Raw genomic sequence first — 24,014 nt, 5'->3', positions numbered from 1 at the left:
CATTATATAATTTATGACAGCGAAATCTACGTTTTGACATTAATTTTGTAGCACCCTCTTGGATTGACACATTTTTCTCTACATTGTGTCACGAACCGGCTCAAAGCCCATAACAAAATGGAGACAACATGGAGATAAGGAATAACAAAACATATATTTATTAAATATAGTAAACTAAGTACAATATACAATGGTGTGTGTAATCAGTAATCAGTAGTGTAAGTGAGTGTTTTGCATGAATGTGATAATGCAGGGTGTTGAACGGTGCCGAAGCAAACAACCAAAAGGCTACCAAGATACACAACAAAATCTAGAAAGGTGTCTGCATGGAGAGAATCTCCTCCACCTAGCCCAGGTGTTTCCCATGCAGCTGACGACCCTCCCAACTCCGCCCACCGGCATCCTAATAAGGAAACAAGAACAAAGAGAGAATACGGCAGACAGAGTGGGAGGGTCATCACAATTGTCAAACAGTAGTGAGTGATGGGTTGAAAATATGCTTGGCCTATCATGAGGGTGTCTGTGTGTGCTGGAAGTAACATTTTGCAACATATGGTGTGACTAGTGGGAAGGTTATGGCTAACCTTGGGTGTAGGCAGTAATCATGAGTAGTGGGGGACACATACAGAGCACAGTGTTGCGAAAACAAACTGTCTTTTGTTAGACAATAACAGGAGCCAGATGTGTGATAACTGTATCTAGGGTATGAGCGCTTAGATATTCTGCACAGCAACAACTACACCTGCTAACGGGAGCGCCTGGGGCTGGGACCAGCCTGTGCGCCAACGATAGGCTGAGTGAGTCTAAACCACACTCAGCCTCTACTCTGACAGGCTCAGAAGGCGGGAACTACTTCTGTCAGAGTATATTAGAAGAACTTTGTCAGGAACTAGTTCTCTGTTCTGCCCCGCGTGGTGTTACATTGAACCTGTATATATGAAAATTGCATGTACCATTTATTGCTTGACTAATAATAAAAACGAAGGAGGCCCTCCGCACTGCTAAAGCTAACTCTCTCTCCTCTGCTCTCATCCTTCTAGACCTATCGGCTGCCTTCGATACTGTGAACCATCAGATCCTCCTCTCCACCCTCTCCGAGTTGGGCATCTCCGGCGCGGCCCACGCTTGGATTGCGTCCTACCTGACAGGTCGCTCCTACCAGGTGGCGTGGCGAGAATCTGTCTCCTCACCACGCGCTCTCACCACTGGCGTCCCCCAGGGCTCTGTTCTAGGCCCTCTCCTATTCTCGCTATACACCAAGTCACTTGGCTCTGTCATAACCTCACATGGTCTCTCCTATCATTGCTATGCAGACGACACACAATTAATCTTCTCCTTTCCCCCTTCTGATGACCAGGTGGCGAATCGCATCTCTGCATGTCTGGCAGACATATCAGTGTGGATGACGGATCACCACCTCAAGCTGAACCTCGGCAAGACGGAGCTGCTCTTCCTCCCGGGGAAGGACTGCCCGTTCCATGATCTCGCCATCACGGTTGACAACTCCATTGTGTCCTCCTCCCAGAGCGCTAAGAACCTTGGCGTGATCCTGGACAACACCCTGTCGTTCTCAACTAACATCATGGCGGTGGCCCGTTCTTGTAGGTTCATGCTCTACAACATCCGCAGAGTACGACCCTGCCTCACACAGGAAGCAGCGCAGGTCCTAATCCAGGCACTTGTCATCTCCCGTCTGGATTACTGCAACTCGCTGTTGGCTGGGCTCCCTGCCTGTGCCATTAAACCCCTACAACTCATCCAGAACGCCGCAGCCCGTCTGGTGTTCAACCTTCCCAAGTTCTCTCCACGTCACCCCGCTCCTCCGCTCTCTCCACTGGCTTCCAGTTGAAGCTCGCATCCGCTACAAGACCATGGTGCTTGCCTACGGAGCTGTGAGGGGAACGGCACCTCAGTACCTCCAGGCTCTGATCAGGCCCTACACCCAAACAAGGGCACTGCGTTCATCCACCTCTGGCCTGCTCGCCTCCCTACCACTGAGGAAGTACAGTTCCCGCGCAGCCCAGTCAAAACTGTTCGCTGCTCTGGCCCCCCAATGGTGGAACAAACTCCCTCACGACGCCAGGACAGCGGAGTCAATCACCACCTTCCGGAGACACCTGAAACCCCACCTCTTTCAGGAATACCTAGGATAGGATAAAGTAATCCTTCTCTCCCCCCTTAAAAGATTTAGATGCACTATTGTAAAGTGGCTGTTCCACTGGATGTCTTAAGGTGAATTTGTAAGTCGCTCTGGATAAGAGCGTCTGCTAAATGACTTAAATGTAAAAACATAGAAGATTCTCGGTGACTCCGTGTCACCTTCTGTCCTGATGCCAGATTCGATTGACGCAACCCTAACAGTGAACACCCTATTAAATACAACTTAACTAGCTAACTATTGTTAACTACAACTCCGCCAAAGAATGGCCATGAATGTTAAACCAAACCCGATCAATTATGCCGATACTAGTTTGGTAGTTAACGTTAACGCTTGCTTAATTTGTAGCCACATGGCTACCTAACGTTAACTATCTAGCTACCATTAGCTAGAACATTAGCTACCTAGCTAGACGACGGACACTATTTATGTAGCTAACCTTACTTGTGCTTTCTCATGTTAGTATAGTAGTTAGTTAACTAAATTCAGTGACAATAGTAATAACTAAGATAATTATTTTCATCCTTCTTGCGTTGGTTAGCTAACGTAGTGGCAGCTAATGCTTGCTGTTAGCTAAACTAGCTGTCAGGACCCGGTTACGAACTCGGGTCTCCGGTGTGAGAAACAGTCACTTAGTAAACTGAGCCACTAATAGTCGGCAGAACCCAGAAGATGAGGCAGACACACTAGAGACGGTGATTTAATAAAGAAAAAAGGAAAAGATCTTCAGGCAAAAATATAAATCCACAACGTCAAAAGTAATTCCAAGAGAAAAAATGTATATCCTCCAAGACACAAGGAAAATCCACAAAGTGGTAAGAACAGCAGGGAAAAAACAAACCTCAAAAGAATAATCAAAAACAAAACCAGAGTACCTCAAGAAAATCCAACTAGAGAAACAAAAGTTCACAGCATGGCTGGGTGCTAACAGAGAAACACAGAGCAAAGAACTGAGGAACACTAAAGGTTTAAATACAATCAAGGGAAATGAGGCACAGGTGCAACTAATAACTAGAACAAGGGAAAAACAAAAGGGTCGAAAAGCACATCTAGTGACCAAAACCTGAACAATCCTGGCCAAATCCTGACACTAGCTAAAACAAAACTTTTTTATTTTTTACAAATACACAATCAAATATATACACAATAAGATTGTACTATTATTTTGGCAAATTTGCTGAAATGTTAGAGGAAACCTTCAAGGAGTTAGTAAACCGACACCATGCTTTCTTTCATCCAGGTCGTTCTGCGTGTTTGATCCTAGTCCAGTCTCTCCATTTGTTGATGGACATTTTTCCCTCTATCAAGCATAGTTATAGAGGGAGCCCAACCATCTCTGATAAAACTATTTCCGTCAGCTTCATATGAGACAGAATCAGAAACCGATGAATCACTTAGTAAATATATTGTTTTCTCATGCACTTATCAACTCTGTAGTGACCTTCTGCTAAACTGCTTCAAATACAAGGTGGAGAATTACAGTGACTAGAAGATGACTCACATGGTGCAGGTGGGGAAACTGTCCAAGCAAGCTAAAAGAACATCAGATAGTGATGTTAAAATAATACATTTCTATAAAAAAATCATTCAATTGCGACCAATTTAATTACTAATGGGATTCAGAGGGAATAATGTGATATACCATTTTATTTTTTAAACCTACACATAGCTCAGGAATACCGAAATTCATAGAGGACATAAGAGTTCCCTCATTATGTCAAGATGACGACTTATCTCAAGATTACAGAGGATCTGGAGGTGTGGCTTGTTGGAGGCGTGGGCTTAAATCATCTCTGTTTGGACAGGCCGTGGGTAAAAGTGTCCTACCACTAAATCTATTATGTTGTACTCTAAAGGTTAGGTTTGTAAACTGGCAGTTCTTCAGGCATAATGCAACTGAAATAAGTGTGTTACACCAAAGAGCCAAATAGAGTTTAATTGTTAAAACAGTCACCATTTAGATACAACATTTAGAATTACAGTGGTTGAGATTCATTCCTGACAGGCTGACCAGATTCAATTTCATCTTTAAAAATATATTGGTACAGGTAAGTGTTTTCAGAAATGACATTTTTACAAGTTGTATAAGAGAGCAGAGTTGAGCGTTCCTCAGCTACCCTACACAGGACACTTATAAGGCTAAAGATCATCTCCAAATGAACCCGAACAAACTCAGAGACCCGTGTCACTGCACCACAGTGTCTACCTCTTCACACATGAATCCTTTTCTAGACGAGTCTGCTGTCACATAATGTTGACCCGCATTAACCTTTATTTAGACAGGGTGGAGATTCCAATTGAAACCAAGCCCACTGGACACACACTGGTTGAATCAACGTTGTTTCCACATCATTTCAATGAAGTTCATTGAGATCTGTGCCAAGTGGGAGGTCTCTTTTACAAGGGAGCCCTGCATGACAAACAATACAGGATCCTGTGTAAAACTCCATTTACTATGGGCAGTTGGTAGGCGGATCCCTCCCCTCTGACCTTCTCCTCCAATGGGTTTTGAGGAGGCAAGGAGGGTGGACGCGAGGAGTTGCAATTGAGATGCTCCCTATGCATTGATAGGTATAGAGATGAAGTAATAACGCGGACCCTAGTGAGACGTGACCGAACCCTCGTCAACCCATGTAGGTAAGTGGGTTTACTGTTACATACCTGTATGTCCCTTTAAGATGCATTATAGACCTAAACATTATCATTGTGTAGTTACTAATCATATTTAGCCTATTTTCAAACTGGTAAACCTTGCCACCATAACATAGCTTCATTTATGAAAGACAAGTATTTTTCAAATTCAATGTATTATATTTGAAATTCCAACAATTAAAAAATAAATCATAACCTTGATAGTCAAATGAGAACAAAAACTAGCTCAAAAGGAATCCTGTTCTACATGTTCAATATATTAACGTAAGGCAAAGAAAAAAAACCTTCCCATACATAATCCATTTTTTTTAAACAGAGCATTATTTATTTGATTATGAACCCCATGAGTATCTTTTAAAGTTTTCTACATCTCTCCTTGTCAACGTTTGCCTGATTTGAACGTCAACAGACAACGCCAAACAGATCACCAGAGACGTTCAACTTTCAAGGCTTGAGTCTCTCACACAGGGCCTACAGTTCTATCAATATACATTTAATAGACCTTCATTTACAGCAACTTGAAATAGTACAGCACCTTCTACTCGTTTCCTCTGGATTGTCATCTAGCACAATACCTCTGGCTAAAATATAAGGCTATGACTTGTCATTTTATATGAAAGCAGGACCCTTAAAATACTTCCAATAACTAGTGTTCTCCAGCTCTTTGGGGCTATTAGTGCATCTTTTTGTGGCATACCATCACATCTCTTTACATAGCCTCAAGCTGCATGACCAAAGGTTTCTAAAAATGAGTTGTGCATAAATGCATTAAGCTAACTCAATAACATATTGCCTGGTTGGTATGCCCTTGCAGTCTTGTGAGTATTGCAGTTATTAGCTGTACCCTTATCCTATTCCTCCTCTGGTGATGTATTTCCATCCCCAACCACAACATATTCTGACAAGATAGAACTGCTAAAGGCGGCGGAGTTGCAATCTACTGCAGAGATAGCCTGCAGAGTTCTGTCATACTATCCAAGTCTGTGCCCAAACATTTCGAGCTTCTACTTTTAAAAATCCACCTTTACAGAAACAAGTCTCTCACCGTTGCCGCTTGATATAGCCCACACTCATCCCCCAGCTGTGCCCCGGACACCATATGTGAATTGATTGCTCCCCATCTATCTTCAGAATTCGTACTGTTAGGTGACCTAAACTGAATATCACTGCCCCATTGCCTGCATCCGTAATGGGTCCGGGGTCAAACGACCACCCCTTACCACTGTCCAAAGCTCCCTAAAAAAATTAAGCGAGCAGGCCTTTGTTAAAGTGGCCAAATGAAGGCTTACTGAATGGAGAGGAGAAACTTACTTAAAACCCTCCCATTCAGTACAAATACCTTGTGTATCACAGTTGTCATTAGATAAGACATTTAGAGCGTGGCAATTTACTACAAATGTCAAGGAATATGAGGAGGTTGTTATTCCTGATAAGCTCATTCAATACTGTGTTTTGAAGCTGTAACATTCAAAGGCATCGTGAGAATTGTGTATTAGCATCTACCTGCTGCTCTTACTCATAGATTAGAGAGGGGACAGAGGGCAGTGACAATGGTTATATAACATTACACTAACATCAATATGCTGTTGCCAACTGGCCATATAGGACCCTTATATCAATATGCAGTGGTTCTTCCTGTAAAAGTTGCACCATACTGCAGCACACCTTGCGGGCTGCCGCAGAGTTCTATGGCTCGTTATTTAAGTGTCAGCCATTGTTGCCATTAATGCTAGATAGTGCTAGTTTGACCACCAGAGGGCATCTTTGAGAATCATTTGACAGTCTTTAATATTGGCTGTACTTGAGAATTTAAAAACGTTTTTTTTGTAAGAACATAGTATATGGGATTGATTTTAAGAAATGTAGCTTAATTAATTTGATTAATATTATGGTGTTTCTATTCCAAGAAAACCCCTAGGGTTTCCATTAGGAAAATATGGTGCTGTACAACGTGACCGGTCGGGAGTAGGCTACAGTACTAAGAGCAAAATAATCAACATTTCCACAACCTAATTGCGGTCTAACCAATACAAAAATGGAGATTCAGTGAAAATAATGATCTAATTAATTTATCAAGACCAGTCCCCATGCTTGTCTCAGAGCAGCGAGAAACGGTACTGAAAAAGATGACCACACACGGGTAGGCTAATTCTTCAAATCCTATTGCTTCCATCTTCAATATGCTTTAAATGCCACAAATAATTAAACACACACAATCTCTCTCTCAACAGGAAAAGGGGGTGCGCCATGCGGCCATGCCTAAAGGGGGATGGAGCCGGTCGGGCGCAACCCAGGCGACATGGAGATAAGGTGATCCGAGCTCAGGCAAGAGCCGAAGCCACACTCCCGGCCCAGAACCCCGCAACAAGGGATAAGTGAAGGGCGTGGCCCCCTACCTAGTCCTCAGAGAGTCATAGAAACTACCACCGTTTATCCGTGCTTCATTTGTCTGTTTCGCTTGTTGGCCCTCCGATCTGCAACCGTTTTCTATGGTTATAAACTCAGCAAAAAAAGAAATGTCACTTTTTCAGGGCCCTGTCTTTCAAAGATAATTCGTAAAAATCCAAATAACTTCACAGATCTTCATTGTAAAGGGTTTAAACACTGTTTCCCATGCTTGTTCAATGAACCATAAAAACAATTAATGAACATGCACCTGTGGAACGGTCGTTAAGACACTAACAACTTACAGATGGTAGAAAATTACGGCACAGCTATGAAAATTTAGGACACTAAAGAGGCCTTTCTACTGACTCTGAAAAACACCAAAAGAAAGATGCCCAGGGTCCCTACTCATCTGCGTAAACGTGCCTTAGGCATGCTGCAAGGAGGCATGAGGACTGCAGATGTGGCCAGGGCGATACATTGCAATGTCCGTACTGTGAGACGCCGAAGGCAGCGCTACAGGGAAGACAGGACGGACCGCTGATCGTCCTCGCAGTGGCAGACCACGTGTAACAACACCTGCGCAGGATCGGTACATCTGAACATTACACCTGCGGGACAGGTACCACCTTTGACCACCTTTAACAGGCCCTATCATGAAATGCACCCTGTGGGGGGCAATGGCAACCAGGTGCACCTGGTTCTCAGGGGAAATGGAAAGAGAGCCTGTCTTCTTCGGTGTGGTTTATCAACGGCATTCAACGTTATGGTGTGTTACCGCCACCTAATGTAATGAATATTTTAAATCTATCTAATGACGTTGTACTCAACATCATCTTTAAACTAATTTCCTGTATCCCCTTCTCCCTCATACTAGATCTCAGCCTCTATCTTTCCCAATGATATTGCTCACACTGTATCAACACATGTTCCACGGTCTCTGTTTCCTGTTGGATGCTTTCCTATCACATTTTCAACTGGCTGTGTTCCATCCTTAATCTTGTAAAAAATTGCCTCCTCTCGTCTGTCTCTTCCTGCCGTCCTCCCCTCCACAACTTTTCACTGTACTTGAAATAAATGCCTGCCCTTAATATTTCTATTCCACTGCTCCTGCCAACTCTGCACCATCACTGTCCATATCAGGTTGTGCCTCTGCCGTGCTCATTGAAACTACAACACCAACCTTCCCACTACTAAGTGCTTGTTTAGCCAGTACATTAACTGCCTCGTTCCCCTCCACCCCTACATGGGCTGGGACCGAAGTAAATCTTATCTGTATACCCATTTATTTAATCCTGCCATGGGTTTGTAGTAACTCATAAAGCATGTATTGTCTGCTACGCGAGCTAAAGGACTGGATACCCATCAACACTGCACATGAATATGAGCAAATAACTACTCTTTCTGGTTTAACTTCCTCCACCCACTGCAAGGTCAACAGTATGGTCATCATCTCAGCCGTATATACAGCCAGATGATCGGTAATACGTTTACTGATTGCGAACCCACGTTCCTGCACTTCAAATACTGACCCAGTGCATCTTGTCCTTGGATCTTTTAAACCATCTGTGTAAAAGGCCATAAAATCCTGATACACAGCATCCAGACGTTTCTTAAACCAATCAGATGGATCAACACCCTCCATATCTTTCTGTAGTCTCTCCAACACTTCTGGATCAACTACTGGAGTAGCCATGGTGGATTTACAGGAATGGAAAGAGAGCCTGTGAACAAGTCTTCTGCTTTTGGACGTTGGAGGTGAACTTCTACTTCTTCTTCTATGGTATATTAATCTAAATTGCAGCTGGGCTAGAACAATACATTATGGCCTTTCTCTTGCATTTCAAAGATGATGGTACAAAAAAATACAAACAAATGCTTCAGGGCCTGAGCTACAGGCAGCTAGATTTGGGTATGTCACTTTGGGCAATTTTTTTTAAAAAGAGGCAGATCCTGAGACATAAGAACTACCAATAAATAAATGAATAAACGAAAATCTAAATCAAACACCTTTTCTGTATAAAACAAAATTAAACAGATCTGATCCCTACACAGGCTCAAGGGGAACCTGTTAGCGTCGGTCTTCCAACGCCAGTACCCCTTGTAAGTCTTCAGCTGTAAAATCCTTGAATCACAAAAACTTTTCTGCTGTCCAGTTTCTTAGATTTCTTTGAGACTTGTGCCGTACAGTTTCTAACTGTGGCAATGAACGCCACAAAATCCACCTTTTTAACACACAGCGTATCTTTTGACTGGCTTAAAGGTGAACTGTACCAAAGATTATGGATATAGCCTATGCCGTGTTCAAAACAACTGGGAACTCTAAAAGCAATTTGCTTGGGTTGGGAAAAATCTATTTGAATGGTCGTCCAACTCAGAATTCCAACTCGGGAACTCGGGCCTCTTTCTAGAGGTCCGAATTTCCGACCTGAAGATCACGGATTTCATGATTTGACCTTTATTTTTTAGAATTCCCAGTTGTTTTGAACGCAACAATACTGATAAAATAGCCTAAATGTCTCTATGCCCTAACAATGGGAGTCCTTGTCACTACGGTCTGTTTAGGTCCCACTTATCCTTTCTTGGGATTGGTTGTGGAAAAATCAATGTTAAATCAATGTTAAAGTCAATGTTAATGTCCTTGCCCAAGCAAGGGGGAGTGATGATCGGAGAGGCAACGTTCTTGGTGGAAATCTTAAAGTTGAAATTAGAAACAACCAACCTAAATCTATTAATATACCTAGCATGCTAATGTAGCAAGCTAGCAACAGTTACACATACTAGCTGGCTAGCTAGTTTTATATTTTGGTAATTTATTCCAATCAATTTCAGAATTTAAAAAAAATGTTTATGAAGCTAGCTCCGAGACTAAGCCAATTTTCCAACTCTAAAATCAATGCCATACATACAGTTGAAGTCGGTAGTTTACATACACTTAGGTGGGCGTCATTAAAACTCATTTTTCAACAACTCCACAAATTTCTTGTTAACAAACTATAGTTTTGGCAAAACAGTTAGGACATCTACTTTGTGCATGACACACTCGCTCCTTCAAGCTAAATCGAGGACCGATGGGGCAACGTTCGTGAATTGGACCTCCACTAATGGTAGCAATTAAACTGCATCCGGTTTCGACTGGGATTTCCCCAAAGGAAAGTGGCTATTGCTAGGGGTGAAAGGGTCACACGCATATCTGCCCTCTCATTGGCTAGAATGATCCCACTTGATGTTGCCTCCTCCTGACTGCCTTCCATTTTTAGAGCGGCCCCTTGGTGTCTGGTCAATATAATCAAAGAAAGTACATTAAAGCTGTGTATGTGTAGGCTGTCAAATCAAAGGCACACCTTTGATATAAAGTTGTTTTTGACAAAAATGAATACCTTTCAGTTTGTCACTTTCACAGGGTTTGAGTAATAACATGTTCAACTACTTAAAACATGGGCTCAAATTTAGGTTGTTCCTTTTTTAGATAATACGTTTTTAATTCTCATTCACTTTTCAAACTCCGACCTGGTCTGTTTCGCAAGCGTTCACGGAAGTCTTGCGATGTTGTGCATCTGGGTTTAGAGACTGTGATATAATGGATCATCTGTGATGATAATGGAGAATTCAAGGCAGCTGGGAAATCTGAACAAAACTAGGTCAAGTCATGATGACAAGTGATCTTCAGGTCGGAAATCCGACTTGGAATTCAAAGTTGGATGAACGTTCAAAACAACTGTGAAATTTGATTTTTTTAAACTAGCTCCGACTGGGATTAATATTTTATGGAATGCACTGAAATCAGAAGTTAGAGATTTCTGAGTTTGCAGCAGTTTCGAACAGAGAACCACAGTATGACTCATAATACCCATAAAACCTAGAGGTCAAACAAGGAAATGGTGCCAATTTCATTAAATTGACAATTCTGTAAACTGTCTAGTGCAAGTTTTAAATTGACATAATACCTGTTAGCAAAGGTGTCAACTGGAGATTACGTGCTGGAGCTTGCAGGGATTTGTAGTCTTGAGTCTGAGAGTAAATAGAGCCACATATATTAATAAAAGTCACCTTGTCCAATAGAGATTTACATTGTTATCTAAACGTCATGCCAGGGAAAGCCTACACGAAACACAGCTCTTATTTGAAGTGTTTCTAAAATGTCCTATGTGGAAAAATGAATGGTGGATAAAAGATTGGGACCATTTCCCTCCTTGACTGTGATGAGTGATGCGTGCTGCGCCCTCTCATTGAATAACTCAAGTTGAAGGTCGACAGGGATACTGCAGGCTGTTAAAGGACAATACATCTGGTGTATTATAAGCAATTATTGGTACCAAGATTGTCTTCGAAACATTGTTTTATTCACGCGAAGATTACGATTTTTACATTCAGATCCTGTTTTCTGCTAACAACGCCTGCAGTACCGCGGTCAGCCTTGAACTTCCGTGGACTCAATGAGAGGGGGCAGCCACTGAGCTATACTATGGGAGGCTGTCGTTCTTCACTTGCGGGAAGGAAGACGACAAGTTTAGGTCTAAAATAAGCCCATAGAAATGTATTGGTTTTATTTTGGACAAATTTAGGCGAGAGTGATTACCTCTCGTTTCACCTCTTCCTCTCTGGTTATGTACGTGAAATGAGCTAACTTGCGTTCAAGTGGCTGTGATTGGTTAGTTCTCTTACCAACCGACACTCCAATTGGCAAATTCTAGCATATGGGCGTATTTTCAATAATACAAGGTGTCGTCATTTCCTCAACTGCGAAAGAGGGGCCTGGGCGAGATCGTTGAAGAAGCCTGTCCAAAGAGTAAACATATTTCCTCAATAATATAGGATACACCTCCATAGGCTGTGTTATCGTCTGTGTTGTGTGGAGAAGCTTTAAACAATTTACCAACAGCAATGTCGGCCCAAGCTCAAATGAGAGCTTTGCTCGATCAACTAATGGGGACTGCGAGGGACGGTGAGTAGCAAAAAGGCGGTGGCTAGCTTGTTAGCGTGCTAGCTAAAAGATGGAGCCAGTGTGGCTTGCAGTTAGCCTAGCAAACTAGTTTTTGTGTCGTGTGTCAGATGGGCATACCTTTAATGAATGGCGTACAAGAGGACGTTTGTGTGACACAAAAGGAGCTCATTCATGATTTGGTCCCGGCCTAGTTGTTGTTTCACGATTTAATGTTTGTATCCATAGCTAATGACGTCCACTTCGCCATTAATCGTTGATAGACCAGCAGTCTAGATCAGTGATTCTCAACTATAGGGCCCCTATGGGCCTCAGAGTTTAAGGGGTCCCTGAAAAATGTGTGATAAAACTCATGTTATAGCTACATTTTCATAATATTTTCGATTAACTTAAGAATTTTAAGTTATTAGAACTTTCCATGTAACTCTGTTTTTTAGAATATTATGGGTAGTTAAACATTTTTACACAATGTTATATGCATGTGTGAAAAAAGTATATTTCTACGTTAGTATTAAGCAGTTTGTTGTGCTATGAGGTGTAATGGATCATGATAAATGGATATCAAAACTGTTGGGAAAATTGACGTTTGAAGATGAGACCACCTAATACCCCCATCAACAAGGTTATACACACAACCCTGCAAATGCAACATCCTACAATGCTTGCAGCTCTAGCTCCACCACAATGCCTGCGAATGTGGGTTAAAATGGCAAATAATCTAAAGCATAAAACAATGTTTAACAAGACATGATCACTAGAAGTAACTCATCAAAAATATGAAGTATATCTAACCAGTAATACGTTTTGGAATTGATTAAATTAACTGTGATCGAAGAAATGTTTTAGATGCTGGACTTTAACCTTTGGTGTTTAACAAACGCACTATATTAATTATATTATAAATAAGAATACATCATGTTGGAAATACAAAAAAAGCTGATGCAAATAGTAAACTCATTTTTTGAAAGTCGAACTACCACAATATTTGTGTTCATTGACAGGAGCTTAAAACTGTCATACCTTGCACTGTATCTACTATATTGTGTAGCATTCGTAGAAGCACCACTTCCCTAGTAAATGACGTATCTGGCTACAAGGATACAAACATTAAAAACATAACAGCCGCCATTTAGTAAGGATGTCATGTCTACAATGGTAACGTAAAGTCGGATAAACTGACTTCAATCCATGGTTCTTCTTTGGGCTTAATCAGACTAACAAAGTGAGTTTGTCGAGTGGGGTTGTGTGTGAGTGTTGAGATGAATTCAAATTTTTCCCGACATATGTTGCATACAAATTGAACAATTGTGGCCCCTTTATTTTATTCATAAAGGTTCAGTGTATCTTTGCCAGCCTACTTCAATCTGCAAAGGAGTTGCAGAAAAGCCTCATGTTCATCGAGCCGTGAGTCACATGATTTTTAAAGCTGTTATGAACAATAGTAATCCAAACAATTGTTTGCTTTCCGGAAGTTGTTGTACTTTTTTTAGCATCACAACAAGGATATTAAATTCTTCAATGACTCTTTGAATTACAATTTGGAAGTAGTACATGCAGCCTGAACTAAGACATTGTCTGGTTGCACTGAAGGCCAAGGAGCTTTAGATGTCTATTGTCAAGCAAGACATCTATTATCAAGCAATACAATCTGACTTGTGTGTCATTCATATCAACTTCCTTACTACAGGTATGGGCAAGAAAACAGTTCCCATTTTATACTTTTCTACCGTGGGTTTAAAATTCTGCAGCTGAGGTCTTGAAGATGCAGATGGGTACAGTATATGTTGCAGCTCGCAGTGTGTATAAAACTACCATTTTTTTCCCCTTCTTGGTTTTATTATTTACTATGTTGCATTTGTGCCAAGGACTTGGTTCGCGCCAACTATAGGCTAAGCCAACATCTTTTTTTAAGGGCCTTTTGTTTTGTTGAAGTTAGAAGATCTAGCTGACACAGAAACAGCTGTTACAGTGACACAGGCTGCCCATTTAAGTTGAATGACAATGCCATGAGACCAAGGTAGCCTGATGAACCTGTCCATGTCAATCATAACACCCATACAGTAAGCTTACTACCATGTTGTTTTTCTATAGGCTAACATTCTTTAGTTGAACAAGTGCTTTCAGAAAGACAGGAGAGTGGAAAGTCATTCTGGGTCTTAGCCAAACGTAGGCCTATATTATTACATTATTCATGTAGTTTCGAGGCTCTGGTAAGGTAAGCCTCCAATTCACAGCAGAAAATACATCAAGCCATTAGGGACACGCCACGCAGGCCCCAAGTGGATGTCGTGAATACTGTCCAAAGGCACACACTGTGTCAGTATGATACATTGTAGCTCAATGTATCTGTTCATATCACCCCAATAAGGAGAATCCCAAGATACAATTGTAAAAATTGTCAAGTCTATGCCCCTTTACCCTAATATGGGCACATATAGTTATGCTAAAGCATTGGATACCTCGCTCTAGTGGATGAGTATGTGAGGTCTTTCTAACTGTTGGTTTTATACTGTTTCAGGGGATGAGACGCGGCAGAGGGTCAAATTCACTGATGAGAGGGTCTGCAAAAGCCATCTCCTGAACTGCTGTCCCCACGACATCCTCTCCGGAACTGTAAGTAGACTCTTCTTCCATTGTGTCTCCTCCAGACAGGGTCGGCGGAATACGTTTTGACAGGGGGTGCAGGGGATAAATATTTCTTTAAAGCCTTGTTTAGGTATTTTTCTGCTTATAATTTCTTACATTTGGTAGGCTATTTGTTAGTGAACTTGTCTCGTTTCGCTAGAACACTAAATAAAGCCTTGCTATCCAGAATAATGTCCTACATCGATAGAATGAAAGAATGCATCATCAATAATCTAGTTGACATTGGAAAAGTTTTCTCATGCATTTCTGCTTCTCTTGTGGAAGCGAAGACATTTAGGGACCGGGAAGATTTTAGTGCCATCAGAAACTATTCACGCCCCTCTTCTTTTTCCCCATTTTGTTGTGTTGCAGTCTGAATTTAATGAATTAAATTTAGATTTTGTGTCACTGGCCTACACACAATACTCCATAATGTCAAAGTGGATTTCTGTTTTTAGAATATTTGACAAATTATTTAAAAATGACAAGCGGCTATGTCTTAAGTCAATAAATATTCAATCCCTTTGTTATGGCAAGCCTAAGTAAGTTAAGGAGTAAACATGTGCTTAACAAGTGATACAATAAGTTGCATCGACTCACTGTGTTCAATAATAGTTTTTAACATGACTTTTGAATGACTACCTCATCTCAGTACTCCACACATACAATTTATATGTAACGTCCCTCAGTCAAGCAGTGAATGTCAAAGACAGATTCAACCATAAAGATTAGGGAGGTTTTACAATGCCTCTCAAAGAAGGGCAACAATTTTAATCTAAGATTGCGGCGCAGTAGTACGTGTATATCTGTCTTTGTCTTATCTTGTAAATAGCCGGCCTTTTTTCATATCTTTAATCTCACTTCTATCTACAAACTAAATATATTTTCCTGCAACCCGCCTCACCCAATGCGGTTCGGCTCTGCTATTTTTGTTCCTTATAACTGGAACTTCCATCAGGAGCTAACTAGCTACTAGTCTTTGTTAGCCACGGCTAGCTGTCCTCGCCTCTTTTCCCTGGAATCAGCCTTAGCTCGGACAATCACCTGCCAGTCTGCACAGCGCGATATCAACCCAGAGCATATCGGACTGCTTCTCTCTACCATATCACTGGATTCCTGCTGCTCTGGATTATTACACTAGATCAATACTCCTAGCTAGCTAGCTAGCTAGCTAGCTAGCTAGCTGAAAATGAGTGGCTACTGTTAGCTAACGCCTCTGTCCCTAAGCAAGCACCAGCTAGCCTCGAGCGAGGCCCGTAGACCAACTTATTCTAGGTCTACAATTACCTCCTTTGCCAATTGGCCTGGACCCTTTATTGTCGACACGGAGCCCTGCCGATCCATCACGACTGGACTGCTGACGAGATTGCCCGATGTGGTCTCAACTGGCTATTCTGTTACGATATCGCTGCAGAACCATCTACGTGCCCCGGCCTGTCAGCTTTTTCTGAATGCTGTGTCTCCGGCTCGCCCAGTGTAGTAGTGAATACCGTACACCACCCTGTCTCACCTATTGCTATTCTTGACCCTATGATCACTCGGGTACACAGCTGATTCCCCCTGGACTGTTTCAATAACACGGTAACTCATTTTATTTACCTGTTGGCCCCAGCCCCAAACTCAGGTCCTGTATGTATCTAACTGACTCGCTCTGCCCTTTCTTTGCCATTTACCCGTTGTTGTCTTAGCTCTCCTGATCAACACCTGTGATTGCTTTATGCCTCTACTGTCAATATGCCTTGTCTACTGCTGTCTTGGCTAGTTTTTATTGCTTTATTTCACTGTAGCGCCCTCGGTCCCACCCAAATTTCCTTAGATAGCTCTTTCGTCACACCCCACACACATGCAGGGACCTCATCTACATTAATTGATGCCTCCGGAGGCAAAACCTCATCACGCAACGCATAGGTTTACCTCCACTGTACTCACATCCTTGTCTATACATTATGCCTTGAATCTATTCCACCACACCCAGAAATCATCTCCTTTTATTCTGTCCCCAACGCACTAGACAATCAGTTCTTATAGCCTTTAGCCGTTTCCTTATTCTACTCCTCTGTTCCTCTGGTGATGTAGAGGTTAACCCAAGCCCTGTAGCCCCCTGTTCCACTCCTATACCCTAGGCACTATCATTTGTTGACTTCTGTAACCATAAAAACCTTGGTTTCATGTTTGTCAACATTAGAAGCCTCATCCCTAAGTTAATTATTTTCACTGCTTTAGCACACTCCGCCAAAACCCTGATGTCCTAGCCGTGTCTGAATCCTGGCTTAGGAAGGCCACCAAAAATGCAGAAATTTCCATCCCCATCTATAACAATTTCCACCAAGATAGAACTGCCAAAGGGGGTGGAGTTAGCCTGCAGGGTTCTGTCATGCTATCCAGGTCTGTGCCCAAACAATTCGAGCTTACACTTTCAAAAATCCACCTTTCCAGAAATAAGTCTCCCACTGTTGCTGCTTCTTATAGACCCCCCTCAGCCCCCGGCTGCGCCCTGGACACCATATGTGAATTGTTTGCTCCCCATCGATCTTCAGAGTTCGTACTGTTAGGTGACCTAAACTGGGATATGCCTAACACCCCGGCCATCCTACAATCTAAGCTAGATGCTCTCAATCTAATCCAAATTATCAAGGAACCTACCAGGTACAAACCCAAATCCGTAACCATGGGCACCCTCCTATATCATCCGTAACCATGGGCACCCTCATAGATCATCCGGACCAACCTGCCCTCTAAATGAAAAGCCAACTGACATTTAGTCCTGAGGTGCTGACCTGTTGCACCCTCGACATCCACTGTGATCATTATTATTTGACCCTGCTGGTCATCTATAAACATTTTAACATCTTGGCCATGTTCTGTTATAATCTCCACCCCGGCACAGCCAGAAGAGGACTGGCCACCTCTCATAGCCTGGTCCCTCTCTAGATTTCTTCCTAGGTTCTGGCCTTTCTAGGGAGTTTTTCCTAGCCACCGTGCTTCTACACCTGCATTGCTTACTGTTTGGGGTTTTAGGCTGGGTTTCTGTACAGCACTTTGAGATATCAGCTGATATAAGTGCTTTATAAATACATTTGATAAATACACCTCTGCTGTCTTCAACCAGGATCTCGGCAATCACTGCCACATTGCCTGCATCCGTAATGGGTCCGCGGTCAAACGACCACCCCTCATCAAAGTCAAATGCTCCCTAAAACACTTCAGCGAGCAGGCCTTTCTAATCGACCTGGCCCAGGTATCCTGGAAGGATATTGACCTCATTCCGTCAGTAGAGGATGCCTGGTTATTCTTTAAAAGTGCTTTCCTCACCATCTTAAATAAGCATGCCCCATTCAAAAAAGATTAGAACCAGGAACAGATATTGCCCTTGGTTCACTCCAGACCTGACTGCCCTTGACCAGCACAAAAACATAATGTGGCGCACTGCATTGGCATCAAATAGCCCCCACGATATGTAACTTTTCAGGTAAGTTAGGAACCAATATACACAGGCAGTTAGGAAAACAAAGGCTAGCTTTTTCAAACAGAAATTTGCTTCCTGTAGCACAAACTCCAAAAAGTTCTGGGACACTGTAAAGTCCATAGAGAATAAGAGCACCTCCTCCCAGCTGCCCTCTGCACTGAGGCTTGGAAACACTGTCACCACTGAAATCTACTATAATTGAGAATTTCAATAAGCATTTTTCTACGGCTGGCCATGCTTTCCACCTGGCTTTCCACCTGGCTACCCCGAACCCGGTCAACAGTTCTGCACTCCTCACAGCAACTTGCCCATTTCTCCTTCACCCAAATCTAGATAGCTGATGTTCTGAAAGAGCTGCCAAATCTGGACCGCTACAAATCAGCAGGGCTAGACAATCTGGACCCTCTTTCTAAAATGATCCGCCACAATTGTTGCAACCCCTATTACTAGCCTGTTCAACCTCTCTTCGTATCGTCTGAGATCCCCAAAGATTGGAAAGCTGCCACGGTCATCCCCCTCTTCAATGGGGGAGGCACTCTAGACCCAAACTGTTACAGACTTATATCTATCCTACCCTGCCTTTCTAAGGTCTTTGAAAGCCAAGTTAACAAACAGATCACCTACCATTTCGAATCCCACCGTACCTTCTCCGCTATGCAATCTTGTTTCCAAGCTGGTCATGGGTGCACCTCAGCCACGCTCAAGGTCCTAAACGATATCATAACCGCCATCGACAAAAGACAATACTGTGTAGCCATATTCATCGACCTGGCCAAGGCTTACGATTCTGTCAATCACCACATTCTTATCGGCAGACCTCAACAGCCTTGGTTTCTCAAATGACTTCCTCGCCTGGTTCACCAACTACTTCTCAGATAGAGTTCAGTGTGTCAAATCGGAGGGACCTGTTGTCGAGACCTCTGGCAGTCTCTATGGAGGTGCCACAGGGTTCAATTCTCGGGCCGATTCTCTTCGCTGTATACATCAATGATGTCGCTCTTGCGGCTGGTTTTTCTCTGATCCACCTCTACGCAGACGACACCATTCTGTATACTTTCTGGACCTTCTTTGGGCACTGTTTACAAACCTCCCAACGGGCTTCAATGCTGTACAACAGTCCTTCCGTGGCCTCCAACTGCTCTTAAATGCAAGTAAAACTAAATGCATGCTCTTCAACCGATCGCTGCCCGCACTCGCCCGCCTAGCATCACTACTCTGGATGGTTCTGACTTAGACTATGTGGACAACTACAAATACAGTGGGGCAAAATAGTATTTAGTCAGCCACCAATTGTGCACGTTTTCCCACTTAAAAAGATGAGGCCTGTAATTTTCATCATCGGTACACCTCAACTATGACAGACAAAATAAGGGATAAAAATACAGAAAATCACATTGTAGGATTTTTTTATGAATTTATTTGCAATTTATGGTGGAAAATAAGTATTTGGTCAATAACAAAAGTTTCTCAATACTTTGTTATATACCCTTTGTTGGCAATGACAGAGGTCAAACGTTTTCTGTAAGTCTTCACAAGGTTTTCACACACTAGTCGCCTTATATTAGCCTCACTATCCGCTATTTTAACAAAGAGTGGAATCTTCAAAATAAATGCCTTCGAACATCATACTTTCCCGATGACCAAATGGCTGAAGCTATAGCATTGATGCTCTCACCTCCTGGGGACTCAGTCAAGACAGACAGGTCTGCATTACAACAAATAGGGGTGTGAACGTGGTGAAGGCTGCTCAAACCAACAAATGGACCCGAATGCAATGTTTTGGACGTTGTCTGCACTTCGCCAATGGTAAGTAACCTTGTCAATTGTGTATATTTGAAGTGGTTGGTAAGATGAAACTAAATGGGCATTTTTTTTTCATCAACTGATTAAGTAAAATATTACAGTTGTCCATAACTAAAGAGAGAATTGTGATTTTTAACATTTAACATTTCTCTTAGACAAACGGGTAGATCGAGCAATTGGAGTGTGTAAGAAAGTGGTAGGAGCATTTTCCTATTTGTGGAAAAAGAACAGAGACCTGGCAGTTGCTCAAAGGAACGCAACCTACCCCAGCAAAAGTTGGTGACCGAGTCACCTATCAGGTGGGGATCACGTCAAAAGATTGTGCAGGAGGGTACTGGAGCAGGAGAGAGCCATTTCGCAGGTCTTGTCCAGTGACTATATAAGACCTGGCACTTAACTCCCACCTATACAGGTACAGATGATCTTGAGTCCATCATTAACCAGGCATTGACCCCATTCCTAGAGTTCACAAATGCTCTGTCTGGTGAGTCTTTGTCAGTGTGTCTTACCTGAAGCTGGAACTACCCCTGTTCAATACAGACGTCATGAAACGGAGCTCACCCAAAACAATAGTCATGGACTCTGAATGAGAAATATGATGACCTAGCCACAGATGACCTCCTGGACATAACCTTGTTAGTCGACCCTCTGTTCAAATCAACACGAGCAAGAACTGTCACACAGATAGTCAATGAGGGACATGAAAACCCAAGCCCAGCACAGGGAGACGTTGCTGCTGCTTCACCACAACTGCCAGCTAAAAAGAGTCTCATTTTTTTCCAAAAAGCCATGCTCCACTACCACAGGTCTTACTGTAATCCAGCTGGTAGAAAAGGAACTCCGCTGCAAACTTCAGTCTACTGATGCTGACCGTGAAACCAATCCACTGGACTGGTGGACAATCTACCCCAAAAACATTCCAGAAATTGGCTAAGAAATTATGGCTGACCCCAATTAGTCAACTGGTCGATAGGCTGTTGAGCCTATAGCCAGTGTCCAGACTTCAGTTATTATTACTGTTCCCATCTGAACTTCAAGGTTGCGCTAACCAGGGGGTGTTGCTGCACCCCTACTTTCGCTGTCTCTGCCTCCCTACTTTCGCTGTCTCTGCCTCCCTACTTTCGCTTTCTCTGCCTCCAGGGCTCTAAAGTGTGATCATGTTAGTCTTCTATGCTCCTACACTTTTATATGGAAGCTCCAAGGGAAAAAAAAACAGACAATAATTGTAATGATTAGGCTTTGCTAGCCCAAACTTCTTTTGAGCGGTTATTACTAACGATTTTTTTTTGTGTGATTTTTTTTTTGTATTTAAATTCTCCATTCTAGGGGCATATTCCATGTCACAGCCATTCTGAAACCACTTACGGGCTGTTAACATGATTGATCAAGGCGCTTTATAAATGGTTAACTCATTAGCTAGCTAAACATTTGGGGGGCACATAAAGAAAGGGATAACTTCTTAGAATTACATTTTTTCTTTAGGAGATGATCATAGCAATGAATGAAGGACAAATTTTTATTTTTGGGGGGGGGAGGTAGATCTGCTTCAATATTGCAGATTGAACCCAAAATAATTGTTTGCATTTGTAATCCCCCCCCGGCCAACAATACATCTTCTACTGCTACCAATTACTACAGTGAGTGTACAAAACCATTATGAACACCTGCTCTTTCCTGACATAGATTGACCAGGTGAAAGATATGAAGGCTTTTTAAGCCTTAAGACAATTGAGACATGGATTGTGTATGTGTACGTGTACCATTAAGAGGGTGAATGGGCAAGAGAAAAGATTTAAGTGCCTTTGAACAGGGTATGGTAGTAGGTGCCAGGTGCTTCGGTTTGTGTCAAGAACTTAAACACTGCTGGGTTTTTCACACTTAACAGTTTCCTGTGTCTATCAACAATAGTCCACTACCCAACTTGGACTTCTAGCCAACTTAACGCAACTGTGGCCAAGGACATCTTCTAGAGTCCTTGGCCCAACGAATTGAGGCTTTTCTGAGGGCAAAAAAGTGGATGAAACTTAATATTAGGAAGGTGTTTTTAATGTTTTGTACACTGTGTGTATATATATGAATGGACAAAGCCATCGATCACATGGCATCATTTATTCCTATGTGAAGACTCAATAACACATTGAAGCCAAATGAAGTCAGTTAAGTTTGTGTCCCATGGAAGACATAACATACGAAGTTTGAGCTACTCCTGGAAGTGATGTTACACGCTAGCTCCGTGTTGCCCCCTCTCATCGAGTAACTCTAGTTGAAGGCCAACTAGGGTACTGCAATCTGCCAAAAGCATCTCAATTATACTTCTGTGTGCACCCATTGAGCTATAGAAGAGGCACGACCATATCTCCTCCCTGTGTGACCACTACCGTCTCTCTCAAAATCAATGACTGAGCACCGACTGCATCCCTAGGCGTCCTACAAATAGAATATCAGAGTTCGGAGTGTGACGGCACATCAGAATGAGTGCTTCATCCAATATCACCTATGACAGCTGTGAGCAGCCAGCCGCATCCCCTAACCAGCCATTAGCCTCCTTAGCTGCTTCTCTCCGTCGGTTCCTTCTGCGCCTCTCCGTCAGTTTTAAAATGTTCTGTAGCCGTGACGGTGAGCTGGGATGGGGTTTCTGTTACGTTTGTTTAAAATATTAGCGCAGCTTGCAGTGCGAGCGAAGTGGATACGTATCTTTTAGTTTCGCCTGTAAGAACAAGCAGGCCAGTCTGACTAGGCTTCGTTGTCACATAGCCTCTTAAGTACCACTGCCATAGAGGAAAAGTAGAGCACAGTGACAGCCATGCTTGTGCCTTTACATCACTGAAATCCACGAGTATCTAGCCCAAACTCAAAAGTTATTCCCCATATTGCCAGAGCTACCGTCTCCCCTTTCTACTGCGAATTGGCGCATGTTTTATTTAATTTTATAAACCTTGTTGCTGGCTGCAAGTTTTTGGTTTGATAGCGATCATGTTTAGTCATTTTAGCTAGCTAACATGATACCTTAGCTATGCACAGAAGTGGATGGCACAGGAAAAAAGAAAATGCATAGATGGTCTACTCAGATGCTCTAAAGGTACGATTCATATGCCATATCAATGTAATGTAAGATAAATCTGAATCAAATCACTATTTTTCTGATTACTTAAATTATGTTTGGTGCCTAACTTTTGGGAAGAGTATGTCGGCTGTGTGTAAAGTTGTCTGAAGAGTAGGCTAAAGATGGATTCATATAGGACTAGTGGGCTGTCACCTTACTGTCACAATGAAAATGCAGACTATTGACTGGTATTGTAAATGCATAATAGTTTGGACACCTACTCATTTCAGGGGCTTTCCTTCTACGTTGTAGAAAATAGTGAAGACATCAACTATGAAATAACACATGTAATCCAAAAGGTGTTAGGCAAATCAAAATATATTTGAGATTCTTCAAAGTAGCCACCCTTTATGGACTTGGTCTTTTACCAAATTGGGTTATCTTCTGTATTCCACCCATACCTTGTCACAACACAACTGATTGGCTCAAACGCATTAAGAAGGAAAGAAATTCCACAAAGTAACTTTTAACAAGGCACACCTGTTAATTGAAATTCATTCCTGGTGACTACCCCATGAAGCTGGTTGAGAGAATGTCAAAGCAAAAGGTCGCTACTTTGAAGAATATCAAAAAAAGAAACGTCCCCTTTTCAGGACCCTGTCTTCCAAAGATAATTTGTAAAAATCCAAATAACTTCACAGATCTTCATTGTAAAGGGTTTAAACATGGTTTCCCATGCTTGTTCAATGAACCATAAACAATTAATGAACATGCACCTGTGGAACGGTCGTTAAGACACTAACGGCTTACCGACAATGGGCAATTAGGTCACACTTATGAAAACTTAGGACACTAAAGAGGCATTTCTACTGTGAAAAACACCAAAAGAAAGATGTCCAGGGTCCCTGCTCATTTGCGTTAACGTGCCTTAGGCATTCTG

General features: G+C 42.3%; 1 protein-coding gene and 1 long non-coding RNA gene across 2 annotated transcripts in view; one reads left to right on the top strand and one right to left on the bottom strand.

The window, feature by feature from the left end:
- Window positions 1-135: 135 nt before the first annotated feature.
- Window positions 136-11,208, bottom strand: LOC135561161 (uncharacterized). Its single transcript, XR_010459260.1, has 2 exons — window positions 11,143-11,208; window positions 136-403 (listed from the first exon to the last, which is right to left on the bottom strand). It is a non-coding gene; the product is annotated as an uncharacterized LOC135561161 (long non-coding RNA).
- Window positions 11,209-11,919: 711 nt separating this feature from the next.
- LOC115143866 (putative RNA-binding protein Luc7-like 1) overlaps window positions 11,920-24,014 on the top strand; it is a 19,267-nt gene continuing 7,172 nt past the window's right edge. The window contains exons 1-2 of the mRNA XM_029684293.2: window positions 11,920-12,140; window positions 14,656-14,750. Coding sequence (XP_029540153.1) covers window positions 12,080-12,140; window positions 14,656-14,750 — 156 coding nt within the window. The 5' untranslated portion in view covers window positions 11,920-12,079. The remainder of the gene's footprint in view (window positions 12,141-14,655; window positions 14,751-24,014) is intronic.

Source organism: Oncorhynchus nerka, linkage group LG16 (assembly GCF_034236695.1).
Source record: "Oncorhynchus nerka isolate Pitt River linkage group LG16, Oner_Uvic_2.0, whole genome shotgun sequence".
In the NCBI taxonomy this organism is placed as follows: domain Eukaryota; kingdom Metazoa; phylum Chordata; class Actinopteri; order Salmoniformes; family Salmonidae; genus Oncorhynchus; species Oncorhynchus nerka.
This window is presented reverse-complemented; position numbering and strand designations above follow the sequence as displayed.